This window comes from Plodia interpunctella, chromosome 7 (genome assembly GCF_027563975.2).
Source record: "Plodia interpunctella isolate USDA-ARS_2022_Savannah chromosome 7, ilPloInte3.2, whole genome shotgun sequence".
Lineage (NCBI taxonomy): Eukaryota > Metazoa > Arthropoda > Insecta > Lepidoptera > Pyralidae > Plodia > Plodia interpunctella.
In genome coordinates this window covers 5,027,140-5,051,240 of record NC_071300.1, presented here as the reverse complement: position 1 = coordinate 5,051,240, position 24,101 = coordinate 5,027,140, and the positions used below count along the sequence as shown (strand labels likewise).

General features: G+C 37.8%; 1 protein-coding gene across 3 annotated transcripts; it reads left to right on the top strand.

The window, feature by feature from the left end:
- The first annotated feature begins 2,642 nt into the window (after window positions 1-2,642).
- Window positions 2,643-23,469, top strand: Dora (Dorado). Of its 3 annotated transcripts, none has more exons than XM_053748170.1 (28): window positions 2,643-2,777; window positions 2,980-3,143; window positions 3,385-3,695; window positions 4,122-4,317; window positions 6,079-6,207; window positions 6,491-6,598; window positions 7,359-7,619; window positions 7,945-8,094; window positions 8,680-8,764; window positions 9,104-9,309; window positions 9,612-9,731; window positions 10,116-10,235; window positions 10,548-10,649; window positions 10,760-10,977; window positions 11,118-11,211; window positions 11,410-11,601; window positions 11,914-12,168; window positions 12,401-12,513; window positions 12,652-12,819; window positions 12,938-13,050; window positions 13,466-13,563; window positions 14,116-14,293; window positions 14,437-14,639; window positions 15,176-15,325; window positions 15,723-15,967; window positions 16,195-16,428; window positions 16,854-17,003; window positions 17,390-23,469. In XM_053748170.1, the coding sequence occupies exons 2-28, from the start codon at window positions 3,012-3,014 to the stop codon at window positions 17,454-17,456; spliced, it is 4,398 nt and encodes a 1,465-aa protein (XP_053604145.1). In that variant the 5' UTR covers window positions 2,643-2,777; window positions 2,980-3,011; the 3' UTR covers window positions 17,457-23,469. The 3 variants fall into 3 exon arrangements, with proteins under 3 accessions (XP_053604145.1, XP_053604144.1, XP_064292155.1); XM_053748169.1 differs by having other exon boundaries at window positions 12,398-12,513; window positions 15,726-15,967; XM_064436085.1 differs by having other exon boundaries at window positions 12,398-12,513.
- Window positions 23,470-24,101: the final 632 nt, after the last annotated feature.

Here is a 24,101-nt window from a genome sequence, read left to right as displayed (position 1 = left end):
ATTTTCATTTCCCAATATTTCGGCACTCGAATATGCTACATAGTTGTATATTTTCACAAACGAATGCATACATAATGAAAGGATTAATAAAGTACTCTAAAATAAACGTTTTAATCGACATAGCAAAAGGTGGCAAAGCTTTTGTGTACCTAACATACAGTGCTGTACTCTGGCGGGATAAATGTGCAGTAATACTCCCTAATACCTAGCTAAGAGGAGAAGGGAACTGAAAATGAATCCATGTGAGTCGCCTGTTCAGCTGGTTTTTAGAAAAGGACAAAATTGATGTGTCGCTCTAGATATTTCACATCATTATGCTCCTTTACCACCAAAGATAAGTTAAGGCACTATGAGTTTTAAAGTGGAAACGAAAAAGTAGAAATGCGGATTGTACTTTCTATATTTTTTCTGAATAAAAACTAACAATAAAATCGTTAGAAACGGGAATGGTGTCATACGGTATTGGTAAAATATTATACTGTATTCTGGAATTTCAAGAAATTTTAGCAAATAGTTTTTTTTATATCATTTATTTCATATAGGTAATTAGTATTTTCCAAGTTTTCAAGAATCATTTTGGTTAGAATAGAAATCATCTTATTGTTAATATATATTTGTGTGTCATGGGACTAGTGAGATTTTATTACAGATGTAGCAGGAGCTAGGTGATTATGCTCGACCGCCACAAAGGGAAGATCTTCCCGCCAGGCTAGGTGTTGCGCCTGGGGAACCGCACGGCTCCGACGGTGTCATGTCGGAGGCATGCTTCCAATCGAAAACGCACTGTCTGCGCAGTCTAGGCTTGTTAGCTGTCCATAGTGAGTCGACCGTCGTGCCATCTGTCCGTAGAGTCGTGGATCACTTGTGTGGTTTGTTATTCGTTGCGTTTGGTCGGCTGCATCTGCGCCGTTGTGCATGTGGTGTGGTAGATGTCGTCATACAGATATTAAAATTCATATCTAGTTTGGGCCAAATTTTTTTTTTGCCCACAACTTGGACTGTTTGAGACAAAACCTGAAATATAAGAGATTTTTTTTTTAAATAAACCACGGAACTTTCAAAGAATGAAATTTCTGGTAACCGAGAATTTCCTACCCACCATCACTAGTTGGATGCTGGAGGTCACATCGTAAGTAAAAAAAGGAAAGTTGAGTTTATGGTAGGTAGGTAGGTACACGAACTTGGGCGACGGAAGACGGAAGAACGGACGACGGGGACGGGTTGTTCGTCGGCCATATTTGTTATTGTGCTCAGTGGGATTATGGGGTTTAATTTAGATTAATAAAATTCAGTCCATTTGACTGCAGCTTGTGATGTATTTTATTTCCTTTTAACTATTTGTTGAAAGATTTTCCTGGTGATATAAGTTCAGTTAAAACTAAAGTGATGCTTGTGAAGACCCCCCTGAAGTAATTCGCTGATCCATTTTCAGCGAATTTTATTGAGAAAATTTACAAATAATCTAGTTAAAGTGGCGGGGGCATCAAATAATAATGGGAAAGGGGGCCGTCAAGCTGCCCCAGTCGACGTGGGGTCACCCCTTCTCGACTGGGAGGAGGGAGATCATTTCAGCTTCGAGGACTCTGAAAGATTTGAAGAAGATTCTTTGTGTAGTTGGAGTTCAGAGCCTGAAAGTCTGTGCAACAACTGGCGAGGATGGCGAAGACCAAACCCACAGATTGGTTATATCCCTCGATTTCCCAAAAGAATTGTTCATGGTAATGTACTCAGCTGATCCTTTGTTTAAAATTACGATAATTTAACATTTGTAACCTAAACTGACAAATCATTAGAAAATAACATTATATTCAGTCATAATTTTGTATCGTTAATGTTGTATTTGCAGTTTATATTGTTATATCAATATCAACAAAGTACTTTGTGTGTATAGAGGTAGGTATAAAGAACAGGTGCTGTGATGGTCATTTACCTTTGAGTGGATTGAGCAGTTAATAATAATACTTGCTTTTGAAATCCCTGCTTTGCTATAGTTATCTTTGTTTCCTTTTCATGATGATTGTTGGTTTTAGGATTTATGTTGCTAATTATAGAAAGTTCATTGTTAACTTTCACAAACTTTCACTACTTTTTTTAAGTTTCTAGGTTCAAATGATATTTCCATCAAGTAAAAAACAAATATTCAGGAATATTTGTATTTCGATTAATGTTTTCTGCTTATAAACATGAATAAGCAGAAAACAATAATCGAAATTGAATCAATAAATTAGCTTCTAATTTGGGTTCAATCAACCAAAGTCATTCATTAATGTTAATATGAAATGTTTTATTTTTTATATAAATATTGATAGCTCTGCTATAATTAATAAGAAATAACTAATATCATATTACATAATATTGCACTGAAGAACTAATATCTACAATGCACTTCCTTGTTTAAACATGCTACTTAATCCTTTGACTTGAAAAATTTATTTTTATAATCCCTATAGAAGGCCACTCTAGATCCAAAATTACCCATGGAAAGTGTTGAAGCAGAATAAGAGTAAAAATAAGTTTTTTTGCAGACAAAACAGTACCATCTACATTGAGCGAGCTAGCAGCTAAATGTGTAGCTTGCCACATACCATTTGAGCTTGTGGAGCATGTTTATCCTCCGGTGCCTGAGCAACTGCAGCTTCAGATTGCCTTCTGGAGTTTCCCTGACAGTGAAGATGACATCAGACTGTATTCCTGTCTGGCCAATGGGTCAGCTGATGAGTTCCAGAGAGGAGAACATCTCTTTAGGGATAGAGCGGTCAAAGATGTATTACAAATTGGTAAGTGCAATGCATGGCTAATCCATTTTATATGTAGGTAATCATTCCCGCCATCTTCATTAATATTTGATTTATTTCAATATAATATTTGATTGTATATTTGCCATTTATAATGAGACAGAAATATCATCATACTCAACCTTTAAATAAATAGAATAAACAAAAATAAGTAAAGTTTTTTAATATAGTTATTATTCCATAGGCTTCCACCTATCAGCCACAGTTGTCCTTAGTATGCCTCGTGCACAGTTCAATGTGGCTGTAACATTTGACCGGCAGAGGATATCTTCTTGCAACTGCACTTGCTCATCAACAGCCCACTGGTGTTCTCACATAGTTGCAGTTTGTCTCTTCAGGATCCATTTGGTGAGCAAAGATTACTTATAAAACAATATTTGCACATAGGTAGTGCATGTGACAGTACCTGTTGAGTCTACAAATCTTTGTATGGTTATTTTTATATACTAAACGACTACTATACATAATAACTAGGATTAAGTGGCTAAATACGGAGTTATAAAAAATTAGTCAATTCTATTATATATCTGTGTTCTATATGTAAATATTGTGACTGATTAAGTATTTGTCAATTGTGAATATATTTTAGCCTACACAAGTATGCCTGCGCGCACCGGTCTCAGAGTCCTTGCAGCGCCTTCGCCGCGACCAACTCCAGAAATTCGCACAATACCTCATATCGGAGCTTCCGCGCCAAGTGTTACCAACCGCGCAACGAATACTCGACGAGCTGTTGTCAGCACAACCTAACTCTATCAACACGACTTGCGGCGCGCCAGACCCCACGGCAGGCGCTTCGGCCTACGAATACACCTCATGGTTTCTCGACGAGAAGACCTTGCACAACAATATTAATAAGATTTTAGTCAAGTTCTGTGTACCAGCGCCAATTGTATTTAGGTAAGTTGTTCTCATTGTATAGTCATCAGGAAACTAAATTACCTCTTTGATTTTCCTTTGTCTCCAAGTCTACAAGTATTCGAGTACAACAAGTCGACAAATAAGACTCGTATTTAACCATGGATCATGTAACAAAAACATTTACTAATCAGTTTGTCTGCCAATCATTACAGGTAGAACATATTTTTTAAGTTTCAGTTATCCATTTCTGTCTAATCTCAATCCTTATTTTTCTTTTTTGCTATTCTTAGCGCTTGTTTCACCCAATGGTGATAAGTAAATAACTCAATGAGGAAACTACTCAGAAGATAAGTCTTATCTAGAGTAGTAGTAGTAGTAATCTCTGAGTAGTTTACTCTTGAAGTAATTTACTTGCTACTTATTGATTATGAAACAAACCATCAAATCAAATTAAACTTGCTACAGTGACGTGAACTACTTAAGTACAAGTGCGCCACCGGCCGCAGCAGAATGGTCGTCATTACTCAGACCGTTACGAGGACGGGAGCCAGAGGGAATGTGGAACTTGCTTTCTATTGTTCGCGAGATGTTTAAGCGAAACGATAGGAACGCTATACCACTGTTGGAAATCATCACAGAAGAGGTCATGGCTTGTGAACAGGTGTGTGTCTTATCTAATCTTAAAACCGTAAGCATAATTGGTCATTTTTTCCATAGGCAATGAACTGGGAACTTGTCAATGTTTCATCTCAATTCTACCAATGAGCCCATTGCTTTAAGTGGCCTTATGATTTTAAACAATGAATGATAACAAAGAAATGGATCAACTTCAAATAAATTCAAATGATGGTTTAAAAAGAAGATATATACAAGCATTACTTATAATTATGTATTTTAAGATTGAGTCGAGTTACACTTGGCACATGTTGCTGCCAATTAGTTGGTGATTCAGTGTTAGCAACCTAATTATTACTAACTAAATAAACTATTAAATTATATTATTGATATGTATTCCTCTTGATCTAAGTTCATTGTTCTTTAAGTTTTTGCTATAAGTAGTTAAATTTCCAATAAAATACAAATATTATTCCGGAAATCCGGAACAGGATTTAAGCTTCTTTTTTCAATATTTGAATGGGCTATATATACTGTTTGAGGCAAATTTTAATAATGTAATATAAAGTAATGAATGAAATATTAGGTCCTGGACATTGAAATTGGCGTTTTGTTGTACTAGCTACTTTAATCACAAATTTGTCCTCTTTGGTTAGGAATTCCAAATTTAAATGTATACAGCTATTTACACATGTATTTGTGTTTCGTTAACCGTCATTTATTTGTTTTTTTTCTGATTTTTTTGTTTGCGTCACTCAGTTTACAAAATGGAAAACTTGAAATATCGCGTTATTTACGAGTACGAGTTCCACCATGGCACCAGTGCTGCGGAAACGGCTCGAAGGGTTAATGATGTGTATGGCGGTCGTGTCGCAAAAGAAAACACAGTGCGTTTTTGGTTCCAACGTTTTCGTTCTGGAAATTTCGACCTGCAGAACAAGCCCCGTGGACGGCAGGAGACCCTGGTTGATAATGAAGAATTGAAGGCTATTCTGGAAGCGGATCCATCGCAAACCACGTCCGAGTTAGCTTCAGGCTTCGGTGTTAGTGATAAAACTATTTTAATCATCTTGAAGCAAATTTGGGTAGATTAAGAAAGTTGAAAGGTTACGACTGCTGCATTACATTACTTAACCGGCACAATAATGAAGGGTTTTTATATCATTACCTGTGATGAAAAGTGGATTCTCTACGTTAATCGAAAACGCTCATCGCAATGGCTGGACCTTGGCCAGCCAGCCAAATCCTGCCCCAAGCGTAAATTGACCCAAGAAAAGTTACTTGTAAGCGTTTGGTGGATTAGTGCCAGTTTCGGTCGGTTAGATTTCTCAAATCTGGCCAGACGATTACGGCAGACGTCTATTATCATCAATTGAAAACTGTGATGGAAAAGCTAGCTGCTAAACAACCGAGGCTGGTCAATCACACACTGCACAACAGACGGCTACCAAATTAGAGGAGCTTCAATTGGAATGTCTAAGACATCCACCGTACTTCCCAGACCTTGCTTCAACAGATTACCATTTTTTTCGAAACTTGGATAACTTCTTCCAAGGGAAAAAATTCAACTCCGATAGGGCAGTCCAATCGCCTTCAAAGATTTTATTGATTCCCGTCCGAATGGTTTTTTTAGTAAAGGGATCAATGAATACCTATGAGATGGCAAAAGTGCATAGATAATAATGGTTCTTACTTTGATTAAATAAATATATTATATTGAAAAATATTCGACTTTTTTTCCTCCTATACCAAACGCCAATTTTATATGTAAGGACCTAATACTAAACATGTACTATATGTCTAACAGATTATAGTATGGTGGTACAGCACGAAGGCGGCGCTGGTAGCGTGGGGCGGAGGTGGCGGGGGAGGCAAGCATGGCGGCGGGGGAGGGAACTCTTCCGCACAACACGCCTGTTCTTCTTTGTGCGACGAGGTAATATTGCTACTAATAAAATCACAGAATAAAATGGACATATAAATATGGATTTATAGCCATTCTTAAAAAGGCAAACTTTGTCAATGTTTTCATTTTAAGAAACAATTTAAAAAACTGAATTAATGACCATTTTTATTATTTATTTGTTATAATATTATTGGATTCTGAGTCAGAATCCAATAATATTACTGTATCCTGCTCTGTGTCAGAATTTCTGACACAGAGCAGCGAGAATTAACATATTGTTGTAGGATATTTTTTACTTTTATTATATCCACAGGTTGTAGTCCTCTGGCGTCTGGCGGCGTTGAATCCGGGCCTGGCGCCTCACGAGCGCGACACGCTACACGAACAATTCGCTCAGTGGCACATGAAGGTTCTTGACAAAGTGAGTGATTTACCATTACATAACGGTCAAACTAATTTGGGACATCGTGAACGTGAAAACAGAGGGCTTAGTGAGGCCATCGTCACATTTCAATATCGAGACCGCTCGCAATGAGATGTAGTCTGTAGTATAGATAATCATGTGCGGCACGGTGTCGTGTCCACAACCACACCGCAATGTGATTGGTTAGCTGCGTCTCACTATAAAAGTACTATAGTGAAATGTGGATTACCGTTTTATCTTCTTGCACACGTCCGGTCGCTTCAGAACGGTTGGCAGCCGACGGTTGCCGATACATATGATATTTTCGTTGCTTGTTTTGTACACCGTATGTGATTAAATGTGACTTTATCGACGCTAGGTTCAGAGTTATTTTGATTGTGTACATAGTAATTGCATGTATTATCTCTTCTGGTTGTTACCTTACTATAAATGTTATATGATATTTACTTATCTTATGCAACATTTTCGCTTTAATTAACAAGGTTTTCTGTACTTCTACGTGGACTATGTCGCGCTTAGTATATTTAGTAAAATCAGGGTTCGCAAGGCAATATTATTGCAATATACATAAAAAATGTGTAACATACTTTGTTGCGTGTATTGATTATGCTTTATAATCTAACCTATTTTACTAATTTAGATGCCCGATTTCTTTACTGCTATTTGTAAATTGAGTATTAATAAAGCTTAAAATTGTTCATAATTCTAGAATATACGACTAATATATTACTTTACAACAAAAAATATAATTTACCAGGTGGCGAAAAATCGGAACAATCACATGAGCAGTTCTTCGCATGCGCGCCATGCCCGCGCCCACTCCCACCCCCCTTACATCAACGGTATTTCCGAGAACGAAGTGTTCCCAGGGTTCCACCCCGCCATGGAGGCTTGTTTTCTCGAGTGGGAAGACTACCAAATTCCTGGCGTCACTTATACGAAAGACCTGAACCCATTGTACCACAGTCCATTCACTATATTCAGACATACTGACAAGCAGAATGACAGCGTTCATCAGGTTTGTAATGTAGTACTTTTTAAAATTAATATTGTAGCTACCTATTTATTTATTTAAACGAAAGTCATAAGGCATTCTCTGCCAGTCAGACATTAAGATCAAACAGAAATTGTTCACGCTCTTCTCATTCTTCCTAAAATTTTGCATGGATGTAGTTAAAAAGTTCGGAGAAGGACATATGACAGATTTTTCTCGAAAAAAAAATTGATTTCGTGGGAAATTTCACGCGGCCAAAGCCGCGCGCAAAAGCTAGTTGGAGATAATATATAAATATGACAAATGAATTGTCAGTGACTATTAAATAAATGTTTATTGTTATCAAAAGGTGAACTCATCAAAAGCTGTTTTGAACAACGAGATGTCGCTAAGCTATCGTTTGACGAACCCCGAAGCTAGTATGCAGGGTCACCGCACTCTGGTCCACAGAAACAGCCGCATCAACGTCGACCTGGCCATGCCGGGACCTTCGGGACAAGTGAGTTATACATACACAACACGTTGTCATATTATTATTACAGTGTTTAAATGAGTTTCGACATTTCTTTTCAGAAGTTGTTGTTCCGATATGTCAGTAGTTTGTAGCTTTTGGGCAATACTATATAATTTAAAATTTTACCTGAACAAGTAATTTTTACCAATAAATATTACACTGTAAAGGCTAAATCTCTCTCTTTCCTCCACTACGCTTGGTCCAGCTATATCGCGGCATCCTATGTTAAACATATTCAGAAATTCACTCCCGCGCATCCGTGGACGACCCGGCCGCCTTCTGCCATTTGACCCAATAATGATATAATTATGTCTAATTTCTGAATAAACAGCTTAGACTTTGAGAGCTAATTCAAATTTCGATTTTAGTTTTTGGATAATGTATGTGTATTGCGGTTTGTACTGACCGTAGTTTATAAAAGCAAACTACTATCCTGTGGCTTGAGGATCACTTGCCTGGGTTAAATTCGGGTTCATTTTACACGTATACTATATTGAGTATTTGTGTGAAAGAGCAACAAATTTACTCACATTTTTAACATTAGAACAATAATTGTATTTAAAATTTCAGCCTTGCGGTGCCGGTGATGGCCCCAGTGACGCACCACGTGATTCCGGCCCCAGTGATGGAAACCATTCAAGTGTATCTTCTGAAGGTAAGCTATATTCTGGATGATTGTAATTATTTTTGTGTAATACAGGATATTTATAGTAGGTAAGTACGTAAGAAATACTACAAACTTAAAATGGCGAAATTGATATATTATTCTTACATTATGTCTTTTCTTCACATGCATATAGTTATCTAGAAAGAAAAGTAACAAGCCTTTTATTAAACACTTAACCAATGAAATAAACAACTCGTGACTCGGGTCTATGAAATATAGGTAGTCATTTTAGGAGGTTCCTCAGCTCCCACACGGTCCGGCCGTGATCCTATTGTTGTTCAATTGTCTTTCACATTTCTTTAATTACAAAGTTATTTATCAATCCAGGTTTCTGCGAAAACGAAGAAGAAATTCTCCAGCAAAGCGGCGGCGATACAGATTCCCAAGAATCTAGTTCTCCCCCCGTGTCGTCTGACGACGCACAGCGGAGAGTTTCCAACGATGACTCAGTGTCTGACGACGACTGTAATATGTACTTCTATGACACTGCCGCAGCGAGACGAGTCGCTGGGGAAAGTTCCAGTGCTGTTAATGTGAGTGTTGTATTGAAATGGTAGCGTTGTTTGCGGGTAATGTACCTGAGTGATATGCAATTTTTATTCTTTGAGTTTCTTTAATAACTGATCCATGTGATTATATATAAAGTAATTTCATTAATGATCCATTAATGAAATAGATAAAATCAAAAATTGTTGTAATTTTATGGAGTGAGTTTTTTATTTTTTATTCTTTAGTAGATAGCATGCTACTTATTTATTGTCTCTCTGGTCTTTTGCGAATATTTTTTTCATTCTATACATGTAATAAAAAATATATAAAATGATGTGTTTTACAGCCGTCAGGTTCAGGAAATGGCGCGGGAGGTTCGGGTTCAATGTCGCACGGCGCCGGTAGTTCGCTCGACGGATGGGAGTGTGGATGGGAGGTTGCTTTCGCTAGAGCTGAGGGCTTGCAGGTATAGTTATATGTCGTTTTATAAATCTTTTTCATAGACCTCGTTTTATAACTGACGTTGTTTATGATCTTCCGTTTTGTATAATGCTGAGAGTTAGATGTAATAAAGTATAATTATGTGGAATAAGTTTTTTCTTTATATGGTGCAATGAAGAGTTTATCTATTTCCAAAACTATTGCGTTGACAATTAAATACTTTAAGATTCAAACTTACCACGAATGTTTATGTAATAAGGGCATCAACCACAGGGCCAAAAAAAACAAGTAACAAGTGTATTATAGAGGATGGAGGCAATGCCTTAGGTAGTTTAGGTAGGTTAGGTTTCACTGGAAAATTTATGAGCAAACAGAAGAAAGCAGTGTATATGTAACGTTGTGTGTGCAGGCGCACGGGCACGCGCGCGAGGCGTGCGCGCTGGGCGCGCGCCTCGCACGCGAGCTGCTGGCGCGCCCGCCCGCGCTCAGCGGCGCGCCCGCCGCCGCGCCGCCCCACGACCCGCGCAAGGTACCATTTCACCTTTACTGCCGCCGTACAAAGATTTATCCGGAACATGTGCTAAACTGTTTAACAATTCTTCAATTCATACATTTCCCTAAAATAATAAATTTTATTGCAGAGAAAATAACATTTCAGATCAATGTTGCATTAATTTTTAATAATTTCACTTTTAAATGTTTCAAACAAAACGATTTTTTCTCTAGCTATTTAAGTCCCTCTGCTGGGCAAAGCCTCGTCTAATTTCTTCGATGCGTTCCTGTAAAGACCAAAGACAGAAATGAAAATAGTTGTATGAATCAAATGATTGATTGATTATAGGCTCGTCGTCGCCACGCGCCGTCGCCGCGTCTGTGCGCCGCCAGCCATCGTCTGTCGTGTCTCGCCTCCGCTACACTCGCCAAGTGTGCCTTCCTCTGTACTGTGAGTTATTATATATATATTTAATTTATTTAGTTTACAATTGTGTATCCGACTAGTTAGATGCCTCTAGGTGACTATAAAATCTGACACGTCAATTTTCATTATGTCAGGTACTAGCAGAGTTCAGCGAGCACCATGAACTAGCTTTCCGCGTGGGTTTGTTCGCGTTAGAAATGGCGCGACCTCCGGCGAGCACCAAAGCATTGGAAGTGAAGCTGAACAACCAGGAAACTGAATTGGTCGCTCTGCTAAAGAAACTGCCCACTGGACCCGAACAACTCACACTGGCAAGGGAAAAGGCTGAACAACTAAGAGATGGCACTCTTAGGTGTGTATAGCACATAAACAATACAAATACAAAGCAGTCGTAGCCGCTGCAACTAAGATAATACCGACATACATATCTTTTTGACTTTTTTCTGGAAACTTTTATTAAATATATATCATGACCATGTTTTTTGTTTGCAGAAATCGTGGACCAGCGCTGTTGCCTATTGCGTTAGCAAGTTTTCTGTTCGATGTTCTTGTATTATCTGCAACAGACAAAGAAAACAAACATCCAGTAAGTACCTTTTTGTAACAATTGTATACTTAATTCAATTTCACAAGTTTTGTAACTAAATTGTGAAAAATAATTTTTATTTCTTGTCAGAATAATTGTTTATTAGAGAAAGTAATGAAAACAATATTAGACCCGGTTTTTAACTATACAGTGTATTTTCTGTTACAGAGTAATATATTAATCTTTTTTTTTCACCAGGCAAGATCGCCATCCGACGAGGTGCTAGGTTTCGAATCGGCTGTGGCGGCTTTAGGATTGAAAGCAAATGTAGCAGAAGCTGAACATCCGCTGCTATGTGAAGGCACGAGACGACAACGCGGTGAACTGGCGCTTACTCTCTTGGCATTCTACAAAGACGACCCAGTCAAATTGGCCAGAATTATGAATAAGGTGAGCGCTTTCGAGATGGCAACACGGTAAATCTGAACTAAGTGTATTATGTTTTTCGAATCTGATTGTAATGTGAACGTGCATATTGTCGCTCATGTATAGGAAGCTGAACACCGTTATTAATGGAAGGCATTATTGGGGGAACGCGACATAGTCACAATATGGCAACGTGACGGAATTGCAGCTGACTCTATGCCCCTATAAAGATAACTCAGTGAAATTGGCTTGACAATGGCTTGTTCCTGAATTGGGTGGTTTTATTAATTGCAACATTTTCTGGAAATTTTCTTCATACACAGCATTTTTTTGCAGTTGCTGGACCGCGAAATCCACCAGCTGACGAAAGGGCAAATGGTCAGCATGTATTACACAAACAACCCGCGACTGGCCGCCTACCGCGCCGACGTCCAACTGCCCTCCTACCCCCAACATGCCCATCCCCAACACCCTCACCCGCAGCACCCCCCGCATCCTCAACACCCTCAGCATCCGCAGCATCCCCAACACCCCTCGCATTCTCAACACCCACAGCATCCACCACATTCGCAACCTTGCATGGCGCCACCGGTAAGTTTGTCAAGATTCAATTTTAATACTTTATTTTTTGTCGACGTCAAAAAACGCTTTAGCTAAATCTAATATTGACTTTAAAAGCGCATGTTAAGAAGCGGCGCAACAAAGTTTACCGCAGCGTTTTTTTATCACGTCGTATTATATACTAGTCTTAGTTTTAGTCAATAAAGGATTTTGGTTCATCAAAGTAACTAAAATTTCTTGCCTTTTGTGTATATCATAGCAGCCGTGTCAGTTGGTGGCGGACATGGAGCGACTGGTGGTGACGGACAATGGCGCCTCGCCCCCCGCGCACTCCGCCCCGCACCCCGCGCCCATCAACAGGTCTAAAGACTCCAGGTATTCACTATTATATCATTATTGAAGGTTGAATTCAAATGCATTCAATCCAAATAAAGAATGGTCCTGGCGGGATCATACGTCACTCTTTCGATATTGGACTATGTCAGCCCAAAGATAATAATAATAAAATTTCAGATACAAAGGCAAACGCGTGTATCCGTCAGTGCCGAACCAGCCGTCAGAAGCGTCTGCGCACTTCATGTTCGAACTCGCTAAATCCGTGCTGTTCAAAGCTGGCGGCTCGTCTAGCACCAGTCTGTTCACACAGACCTCCTGCGCCAGAGAACATCATGGACCACATAGGTAAGGTCATTCATTCGTCCCCAAATAGGAATTATATAAATTGGGTAGAATAGATACTGAAAGAGACAAAAGCAAGAATATAAAAGTATTGAAATATTTGTATTTATATCCATTACAGAGGCTTGCATATGGCGGCTTTTCAGTTAGGCCTTTATGCCCTCGGGCTTCATAACTGCGTTAGCGCAAACTGGCTCAGTCGCACGTATTCTTCGCACGTCAGCTGGATTACAGGTAAGTATTTTCAATTTCCAATAATACAATGATCAAAATAGCGTAGGAGAATTCAATAAATCAGACGAAATTATTATCGTAGTTTTGAAGAACTTATTTCAAAATCCCGAAGCTCCTGATTGTGCGGGTGAAAGATGCTAACTTTTACTTGCATATAAATTAACAACGTAAAGTTTTTAACCATATGTATTTTTAGCGAAGGATTCATACTTTAAAGAACTATATAACTATAATATTTAAATACTACTTTAAAGAGCTGTTTGGAGAGGTCGATTTTTTAGTTAGACACAAAAGTCTTTGTTACACAATTCGTTCTTCTTAAATGGATTTGTTATACATCTCACACATGCTTTTTAACTTATTTTTGAAAATAATAATGAGATGAAAATATTATGGAATCGTTCTTCTTTTCTAGGACAAGCGATGGATATAGGCGCACCAGCGATTCTATTCCTCATAGATGCTTGGGAAGGTCATTTGACACCTCCCGAAGCTGCTAGCATCGCTGATAAGGTAAATTTATTTTTAAGAAATACAGTCGTGTGACACGACTGTGACCTCTATTTCATGTTTTTATTTTATGACAACGAACTAACAATTTTATCCAAAAAACTTCACAAAGCATTTCGCCGCGGTATCCGTAGTCAATAATCCGTGGTTGTAACGCAAATAGTGTGTCGTGCAATGGCATATAAGCCATACAGATAGGAAAAAAAACATTGGAATATTTTAAATTAATAATCAGCTGGGCTCAGTTTTACACTGCGGTACTTTACTGACGTTTAGCTACAACGGTGGAGCACCAATACCTCATGTGGTTGTGATGTACAGTCATGTTTGAAGATGGATGAGCACGTAACCTTAATTATGCGGTATAGTGTTGCGATGACAAATAGACTGCACAGTGTGATGTGTGTTTAGCTGCGTCTCACTGCCAACCGACTCGATAGTTAAATGTGAATTGCAAACCTCACTTCAACTCTACTGTGGTAGTGATGTGATGAATGGAGGTAGGACACGTAACCAACCGTAACCATGCAGTATAGTAGAGTTGTACCCGTGCAGGCGTCGTCGGGGCGGGACGTGGGCACGGTGCGCGCGGCGGCGGAGCTGGCGCTGTCGGTGCTGCCGCACGCGCACGCGCTCAACTACAACGAGATCCAGCGCGCCGTGCTGCAGTGCAAGGAGCAGAGCGACGGCATGCTGGAGCGCGCCTGCCTCACCGTCGAGGCCGCGGCCAAAGGTCATTGATCTCTTTTATATCGAACAGATAATTTAAATTTAAGAACCTTAGTTCTTTACCAGTGCATTCTTTGCCATCTGCCTTAGCAGATCTAGTAGTTAGATTACAATAACTTAAACTGTAATGTGTGTATAACGTTTCAGGAGGCGGCGTATACCCAGAGGTTTTATACACCGTAGCTCGTTACTGGCACGAGTTATACCTGCGTCAAGCGAGTGAAGAAACTGAGCCTATACTAGACGAGCCGCAGTTCCGTGCCGTGCCGCCGGTGGCCGTGCCCGTGCCGTACCCGCTGCCGTACCCTTTTCCGTACCACCCCTACCCGCCGCCCATCTATCAGCTTCAGGTGAGAATCAATATGATAGATACATTTATTTATTTGTATTATCCTTTCAACCGATTTGGTTCGAATCCGTGACAAGACTTGAGCATGCGCGTTGCCTGATGGTAAGCTAAAGCTGCAGCCCATGGACATGAGGATTGATTGACTGATTTAAACCAGAAATGACAATGAAAAGTAAAAAAAAATACATAATTTTGTATGAGTTTTGTTTGACCATTTCTTTGTATTGTTAATTGGCCGTTGACTGAAGTTTCACTTGTGGCAGGCTTTGTTTGACGAGGTCATACAAAGGCTGCCACAAGTGAAACAATTTAAAAATGAAAATATCATAGGTCCATGTCTTCTAACTTATTTATTTGTGTTCCACTTACTACCTGCTTGTCTCGTCAGCGGTAGCCTATGTTTGATTCCGGATCATTCAATTTTTTTTTCAATATCTGTCGAGCGGACCTTGAACAACACACAAGCGACAAACAGACATTCGCTTTTATAACATTAGTATGAATTTGATTGATTCATTTACGTGGGCGTGTCTGCAGTACGGAGGGGCGCCGACGCCGCACGCCGCGCCGCAGTACGCGCTGCCGCCGTACTTCGTGCGCGGGCTGGTGGCGCCGCCGCACGCGCCGCTGCCTGCGCACGCGCCGCACCAGCCGCACGTCGCCCACCAGCCGCAGATCGCCGTCAACGTGAGTTCGCTTTGGGTATTCTCCTTGCAGTCGTTTTTCGTTTTCATAAAAAATATAAAGCATAAAACGACTAGAGGCACTCAATGGCGCAGTGGTCAGCGCGCTCAATCTGTGATTTCCATTGTGCTTTGGAAGGCATGTTAAGCCGTTGGTCTCGTTTATATTAGCAGTCGTTAAAATGGCCAACCACCCATGAACTATAAAGTTCTACCACAAGTAGAACTTTAAGTTAATTTAAAAATATTTTAAATAGTTGTACTGTATGCATTAAAAGTTAGTTTTAATATTTTCTAATCACTATGCAGTGCTCATAATATTATATCTGTTTCACCTGATAAATACAAAATATTCCAAATCGATTAAAAATAAATTAAAATTGCGTGAATAAATCAATCAGCAGCACCCCGCCCCCATTGCGGCACCGGTGCCGGCCCCCCACAACAACCCAAACGTGGCGGCCGTGCCCGTCAACCCCGGGGGCAGCAACCCCGGCAACGCGCCCGCTGCGTCCGCTCCCGGGCCCCCGCCCCTGCCGCAGGCGCAGCTGAGAAGGTTACTGGCGGCCTATAGAGTGGGAATGTTGGCTTTGGAGACGCAAGCCAGAAGGGTCCATGATGATCGGCCGCAGAATAAGTTTGGCAGGTATGTATCACTATATTTTGACAAAGCTATAGAAGCCCTTGCCTTTATGCAGTCACTGTGATTAGATTGATGTATTACAAAATCTACATTACCATATACATCACAATCACATTGAAGTCATGCGAAACATATAGGTAGTGGTAGGAAGTGTAAATGACTTATAGTTCTTGCGTTATCCTTTACACAGAAAATTGAACAAAATATATTTAGTAACATTTGGTCCACAGAAACCCACCATATGGAGAGCACGTGAAATGGCTCCTCCGCATCTCGAAACACCTGGGCGCGCAGTACCTACACCAGTTCTGCGTGTGCGCAGTGAACTCGGTGGTGTCGCCGTTCGTGCTGTACGAGCTGTGCGTGGAGTGCGCGCACTGGCTGGCGCGCGGCGGCCCGCATCAGCTCGTCATGCAGCATCTCCGCGGCACGCTCGCGCCTCTGGTGCAGAAATGTCAGCAGATGTCAGTGCTTGCTTTCACTTTTGTACATTTATCTAGATGTCTCTCTAATACGGTCATCGTCAATGGTGAAATTCAAAGAGTTTATTGTTAAAGGTATATCTTAAATGCCTTTTAAGATCGAGTACAAATCATTGGCAAAATCAATCGAGTACAAATATCAAGTTTAGTTAAGACTTGCAAAAGTATTGGCACATGATTTAGGCGACTAATATTTCGTACCGAATAATAACTTGGTATAATAATGGCGTCTTCTATTAATCACGCCACGGCATGTGTGAATACTTAATTATAAAGATCAATCGTAACGTACCTTACATTGATGCGAGTCCTTTATATTATTAGACGTATTTACCGTTCTTGTCCATTTAATATTTTGTGCGTTCCAAAGAAATTACCTAATTTATTTTATCTTTATCTGTTCCCAGGTACATACAATGCATCCACCAGAAGTTGTATCACCTGACGTCGGTTGAGTACGAGGAGTTCGTCAGTATAGTTCTGTCGGCGCGCACGGCCTTCCAGTTGACGCCTGAGGGCAACACGCAGTTCAAGGAATGGCTTGCCTCATTGCGCAGGTATACACATACATACAGAGCAATTAGCCCTAGAATAGAACTACTCCTTATCCTGTGGATGTATGTAGTATCAAGCAACTAACGGCCACATGCCTAGGCAGCTGATAGCATTATTTGTTTATTATTTGCCAATTTGTTGCGAAAAGTTGGCTAGTGTTCACGTCAAAGTTAAAGCTGTTTGTACCTGACCTCTAAAACACTAGCAAAAGTAGTGAATTACATATGAATTTAGTGCCATACATTTTTCTAAAATCTACATAAATTTAATGTCATTCCAAATATTTCGCCACCTCGACAGGACATCTACAAAAATAAAGCGAAGTCAGAAAATTTATATATTTCAGGGCTTTGTTTCCAGTTGCGCTAAAATGCTGACTGATTTTCAGGTCGAAGTCCTGCAAGAAGGACCTGTGGACGCAACTGAACGCGGCATTACAGACGAACGGCAAATGACGTCGGCAGCCGATAGTTTGTATGGTGCGGTGCTCCGCGCGCAAACTGTCGCAATACAGGCGATGGCCGCGTTACCGGCTGTTCTACCACATACACACTCTCTAACTATATTATAAGTTGTGTTATTTGTAATTTCCGACAACATTATAATTAATCTGTGTTCTATATTCGTATTCTCATTTGAGATTTTACCCGGAGACATATACTTGGATGTCTTGTACGTTCAAATTACAAATAACACAACTCGATTCTAAGATCAAAGAAATGATTCCGATAGCTAATTCAACACTCGACTAGAGGGTAAACGATCTCAATATAAACGAGCAGATTTTAAATGACAACAAATGTTGCTAACTCCTCGCGTTGTACGATTATCTATATTGTATGTTCCTTTATTGACTACATGATAGAAACGGAATATACAGTGATGTTGACGAGCGTTCATTCCCGCTATCATCGAAAACTAGATCTCAACTTGTAAATATTTTATTCGTTAATCATAATCATCATTCAACATTCGTTTTGTTTCTAACTCGGAAAGTTTACAAGCTCATTTTGAAGGTTGTGTGTTAAATAGTATGAGATTTGATTGTAATCGGGTTCATGTGAAGACGTGTGAAATAAAGGAGTTTAGCAACATTTCTCTAATGTTTGTGCAATGCGGGACGGAATGAGATCTCGACTATATAATCTAGTATTATGGCGTGTTTTGTGTATCCATTTTAGCCGTAATCGAGCGCGTATTTGGTATATTAGTGGTTGTTAGTGCAAGCCTATGTATTTGTTAATGCATGAGGCTACGCAACCAGAGTACATTGCACAAAGTTGTTTGAAGTTAAAATTATAACTATGCAACAGTTTCAACTTTCAGTCTGTGAACTAGTCAATGGTTTTACGGTTTTCGGAAACCAGTGAAATCTTATTCGGCTTCTCGACGGCTTTATTATACTATTATTTCTACTTATATGTAATTTTTATTGAAATTCGTTTTCTTAAAATCCTAATCAGAACTTGTTCGTTCTCGTAATGTAATTTATGATTCAGTTATGGTTAACATTGATTTATTCTTTAGTTAATTATGGATACTAGTAACTAGTAATGTCTTATAGTAGACCCCGAATCTTGTCTAATTAAATTATTTTGAATCAGATAATTGTTTTGCATCATTTCAAGAGAGTTAGTGAAATTGATTATATCACATTTCTTATTTTTGTGGTTTATTCATGTTATGTTCTAGTTTGTGGTTATAAAATAGTATTTTTTTCTTGTTGTTTTGCCATATTATTCTGCGCTTACATAAGCGATTATTGAAATTAAAAATTTGTGTGACCTAAAACTATAGTAGTTATACTCTAACAAGACATTATCGTATTTGCTTGTATCCATTTAGCGAATTTTGATAAAGATCTCTGACAGTTTTATTAAGTACCTATGTAGAGAATGTTCACTTCATTTTATGTATTTATGTAAGTATAATTCATTTTTCTGTACTTGTCTGGTCATACGTTCTGAACAATCGTTAAGATTTAATGTTTATGCAGTCTGTATTGAATGATGTCGTACGAAATTGAAAATGTATAAACAACATTTGAATATCTGTACTTCGATATGTACTAAAAATGTACGCGGTACGATCGTACATAAAATCGCAATTGGACAAGACACGAAATTTTGATGTATGATAAATTTCAAATTTATTAACAATAGTCCATAATATTATATTGAAGATTGGCTTAAGATGTTTCAAGTGACCTAAAAAGTGTCATTAGACTACAGAATATTAGACAGAATGTAGATGATGACCGTCGATACACTATTTTTGATATTCTCTTGTCGAAATTTGCAGTTTCATGATGTTTAAATTATTAACGTCTTGCGAGATTAAGGTAGACGTGCGTTCGAGTAACTATAGTAACTTTATTTACAAGTTTATATTATATTATTATTATATCGTAATGCGTAGTAGCGTTTTGGGAGCCTTCGGAATATAAATATATATTGTCAAGGGCGCGCGACTGGCAGCAAAACACTCCACGAGATCAAATAGTACACGAAATATTATCGAGTAAATCTAATAGATCAGGATATGACATGGCTACTCGGAATATAAATGATTTCGAAGCAATTATGCACCGTATAAGTAGAATTCCTAAAATCCCTAATAATAATCATTTCAAAGTCAGATATCCATAATAAATTATAAAATATATTATATAGATATCAAATCGTATTTCACGAATAAATTGAAGTATATGTTGTTAGTAAATATAATAATTAAATGAAATAAAATAAGATCTTCCAACCATAAAGCAATACTAAAATATCATTTTATACGTATATTTGATAAATCATAAGCTCATAATTTATAATAACATATTGTAGTGATTTATATCAGTATATAATATTTGTATTAAAACATGCAGAATGATAGTATTATACTACAAAGGTATTAAAAGGAGGTAAAGTATGTATCAGTATATACCATTGTAGTGTGAAAATAGTATTGAGAATTTTCGAGATAATATATGCAGAAAAGGGTAGTTATGGCAGAAAGTCGTATGAAATTGCTCAATCTTAACATCTGTAAGAGTGAATGTAGGAAACGGTGGGATGACATCGTGCCTATTTTATATGTCGATAGGAGCCTATTTTATATGTCGATAGGACATTGGAAAATGCACCCATTTTGTGCCTTGTAAACTGATTTTTAAGTCATTTGCAAACCCTAGCTTCAGTCATCAAACGATAAGTTAATGCCGAAATATGCGTAGCAACGAATTACTCGATACATATTCCATTTATATTATGATCGTCACATAACATAGGTGTCACTTTCAATCCGTAATTAGTATTCCGTAGATATTAGCATAGGCAAGATACTTATTACTCTTAATAACTATTGAAATCTGACATTGAAATGATGTATTTGTTACCAGTCGGGCGTCGGGTAGTTTTAGTTCGATATCTTTATAAATTAGATGTTTATGTGCATTCATTGAAAGTGTGAATGTTTTTGGCATTCAGTAGATAGTAAATTTTTAGAATGCTAGTTAGTATAAATTGACGTTCGTAACAATTTGAATAGAGCTAAGCCGTATGATTTCGATTCTATAACGAAGGGATTTCTTTCAAATAGGAAGTAGTGGTTCGGTTATAATTGTGGTTTAAAGGTCGTGGTTGATTTAAACGGCACTGTTCCCACTTGGCAAAAGTGTTCATTGAAATGTGAGCTTTCTAGCGTTCTCTAAAGACATTTATATCAACAACAAATTAGCATAGGTACATTTTGCTGTCAGCTGATAGCTGTTGTATTGTTAACGTAAATTTAAGTGGATGCTTTGAAGCTCATTTCTCAATAATCGTTATTTTATTTGGTGAAAGCGATGTCGTCTAAGTCTACCTTGATCTGTGTTCTTGAAGGTTGTTGCGGTTTATTCAATATGTTTATAGAGCACAACAGTTTTTCGCTGTTTCCGACTAGTTAATAATGCACTGTGGGGTTCTCTGTCGTCGGAAGTAGCGTCGCAAAGGAAGTCTATCCGTGCGATAAGCTATTGTAGATTGTAGAACTACGAAGTACAAATTTAACGAGTGTTATTCAGTGGTGCTTGTTGAGTGTTTGGTCTTGAAAATATTATGATATCGATTTATCGGTCTAAATGTAAGTTCTGTCGCATTATCTTACCACATTTTCCGTTCTAATTGTTTTAATGATTTCAACATACTACCAACCAACCAACTCCTTTCGAAACGCTGCGTCATTAGTAGACAACTACGGACGACAAACGGAAAAGGAGTTAACGTTACCGTTCTCTCAGATTTCTCTGACCGTTGTGGTTAAGTTTTAAAATGTCTTAAGTACGGTAAAATCTCGAAGCACAAAGTTACACAAATTACTGGTTTTAGCTTGAGACACTCATAGTGCCGAGTTGGGAGTTCTTAGATCACTTCCTTTGCGGCGATCAATCTGAACAAAAATAAAGTGTAAAATTAATACTTATATAGTTTCTCTAACGATTTGCCGTCCATGATTACTTTGCAAATCTCCATTTACATACTAGTATACCTGTGTTTACATTGTCTTCTATAAAGGTGATTAAAATTAATATATAAATTATTTACAAACATATATCAGAATCTTCAAGAAATTCTTCTCCTTGGGCATTATTAACAATTTTTGTATAATCTAATCCTTAATGTTCAACTTTTCCGTATTACATTTCACCACATGGCATTAAGGAGTACTTTGAAGTTTATCTCAAAGAACTATTTTTACACTATAAAGCGTATTTAATAATAATATTGAAAAAGATAAATATATCGTTAGTTTCGTAATATAGAATGTTAGTACGGAGCATATTTTAATTAGTCGTTTAATGCATGTTCATAGTTTGTAATTTGCCCAGTGTCCGAGTTGCGAGACGTCTTATTTGATGTTGTGGTATTCTAATTTTGCAAGTTATCGATATCACATATCATTTCGATATACACTAAACTGTACCTTACTGTACTTTACAAGCTGCCTGTATAACTTTTCACCGTTTTCTATGATCATAATACTTGAACAATATAAAGTTACAATAAAAGTCGGATGATTAAGTAAAATGGACAGGAGACATACAGTCGACTGAAAGTAAGAAATAAATGAGATCATCATGTAGCATCTTGTCAGTTGTTAGTACTTTTTACTGAAGGCAAAATTGCCATGAGTGCCTAAATAAATAGAGCAGATAGTTCTTGTCCCTTTAGAAATGACGATTGTTTGTATGTCTCTCCACATCTCCATACGTTATTTGCAATTCTCGTGAGTACCGAAATATAAATACATTAATCCATTGCGCGTTATTTAATCTTCTCTTGCGATTGTATTTATATTATCTTCTTACGTAATTTATGATACGTTTGATTTCGCGGTGAGTTACGTTCGCTGGAGATTATCTCAGATAACTTCTCTGAATTTTCACTGTACATTGTAATACTCAAGATATGCTTAAAACTACGTCACATCACAGTCAGTTAGGTTACCGAGGATTACAGAATGGCAAGTCTGTTTAGTTCTAAATCGTTGATGCATAATTATTTTATACATCTGGATTCGTAGTTTAATTATACACTTTGTAAGTGTGGTATCTCCGCCTATTATTAAAGTATGTAACCATTGCAGATTTGGAATGGCTATTGTTAGTACGTATGTAAAATATAATTATATTTTTATTGTTCATATCGCATATTTGTCATTTGCAAGAAGGTACAGTGAGAAGGAACAACTGTTTGTTATCATAAATGTAAATTATATAATATTGTTCATTCATGCTCAGAATTGTATCTCGGACAGTCCGAATAGTTATTCGATTTAAGCGAGGTAATGCCACAAACAGTTTATCTTCGCGCCATAGACTTGATTTGCAAGCTGTCCAAATTATTCATCTTGCAGGGCGTAAGACTGATATGAGCACTTTTTGAAATAGTTGATTTTGAAAGTCCTACTTAAAAATCAGGGTGTCTGTAAACAATATCCGTCATAATATTTGACACCTAATTCGAGTATCACCAGTGTTTAAACATTGTTTTAAGACATCCTGATAAATATAGAAGTGCCCATTATATGTAATATTTATTAAAGTATATAGCACTAGACATTTTGCTCCGTTGTCGCAAATGGTTGTAATTATGAAAGTATAGTTATTATTAATTAGTAAAATCAAGTAAAAGGATAGACTGTTTTGCACGTTTCTGGTTTGACCGTCGTTGTCTTGTTGTTGGCGGACGTTGACGGACCACTTTATGATGGCAAGCTCGGCATCCCGACCTCAGCGTCTGCCGTGTTCTGGTATTTTGTCTATTCAATATCCCACTTATATAATGATGTATGCTCCCGTTCAGACTCGAAATATTTTGACCTCTAGAACATTTTTTATTATTACTTTACTATTACACATATTATAAGTCTTTTTTGGCAAAATATTTGAAGTAACATTATTTAATTATTCAATATACTTATTCTATATTAAGACTTGTGCGTTTTATTTCAGATAACATATGATAGTCCCCACAATGTAGTGACACAAGAATGCATCTGTTTGCATACCTACGTATCAGTTGATAGCTTACGTGCGTAATGATGCAACATCAATGATACCGGGTACCTTTCCTATTTACTATAATGTATATCTTATCGCTCATTTTTACATATATCGACTCGAGTATTAAAGAAGGATTAAATATACTCCTATTAGGTACCTGTTACCTATGTATTAGTTGTATAATTATTTATGAGCTGGTGATCTACCACACCACATCTGATAACTAGTTAGTGGGGTAACGGTAATATCATTCAACATTAACAGTTTTGTCATTAATTTTAGTGTTTATTTTCTAACTTTATGTATGTATAACATAAAAACGTACATCGTTATAGTGTGTGAGGTCAGCAAACCAAACCTTACTTTTGTATACCTTATAGCGAATTTCGCCAAAATTGTATGAGAAGGTGAACAAACGCATAATTATATCTAAAACAAGCTACACATTGAGAGGTTTTTATTCGTAAAACATTAAATAATTTTTATACTTCAGTATGACCTAACACTTGTGTACATAGCAGTACTACTGGAAGTATTGTATATAATCTGTGGTAGTACTAAC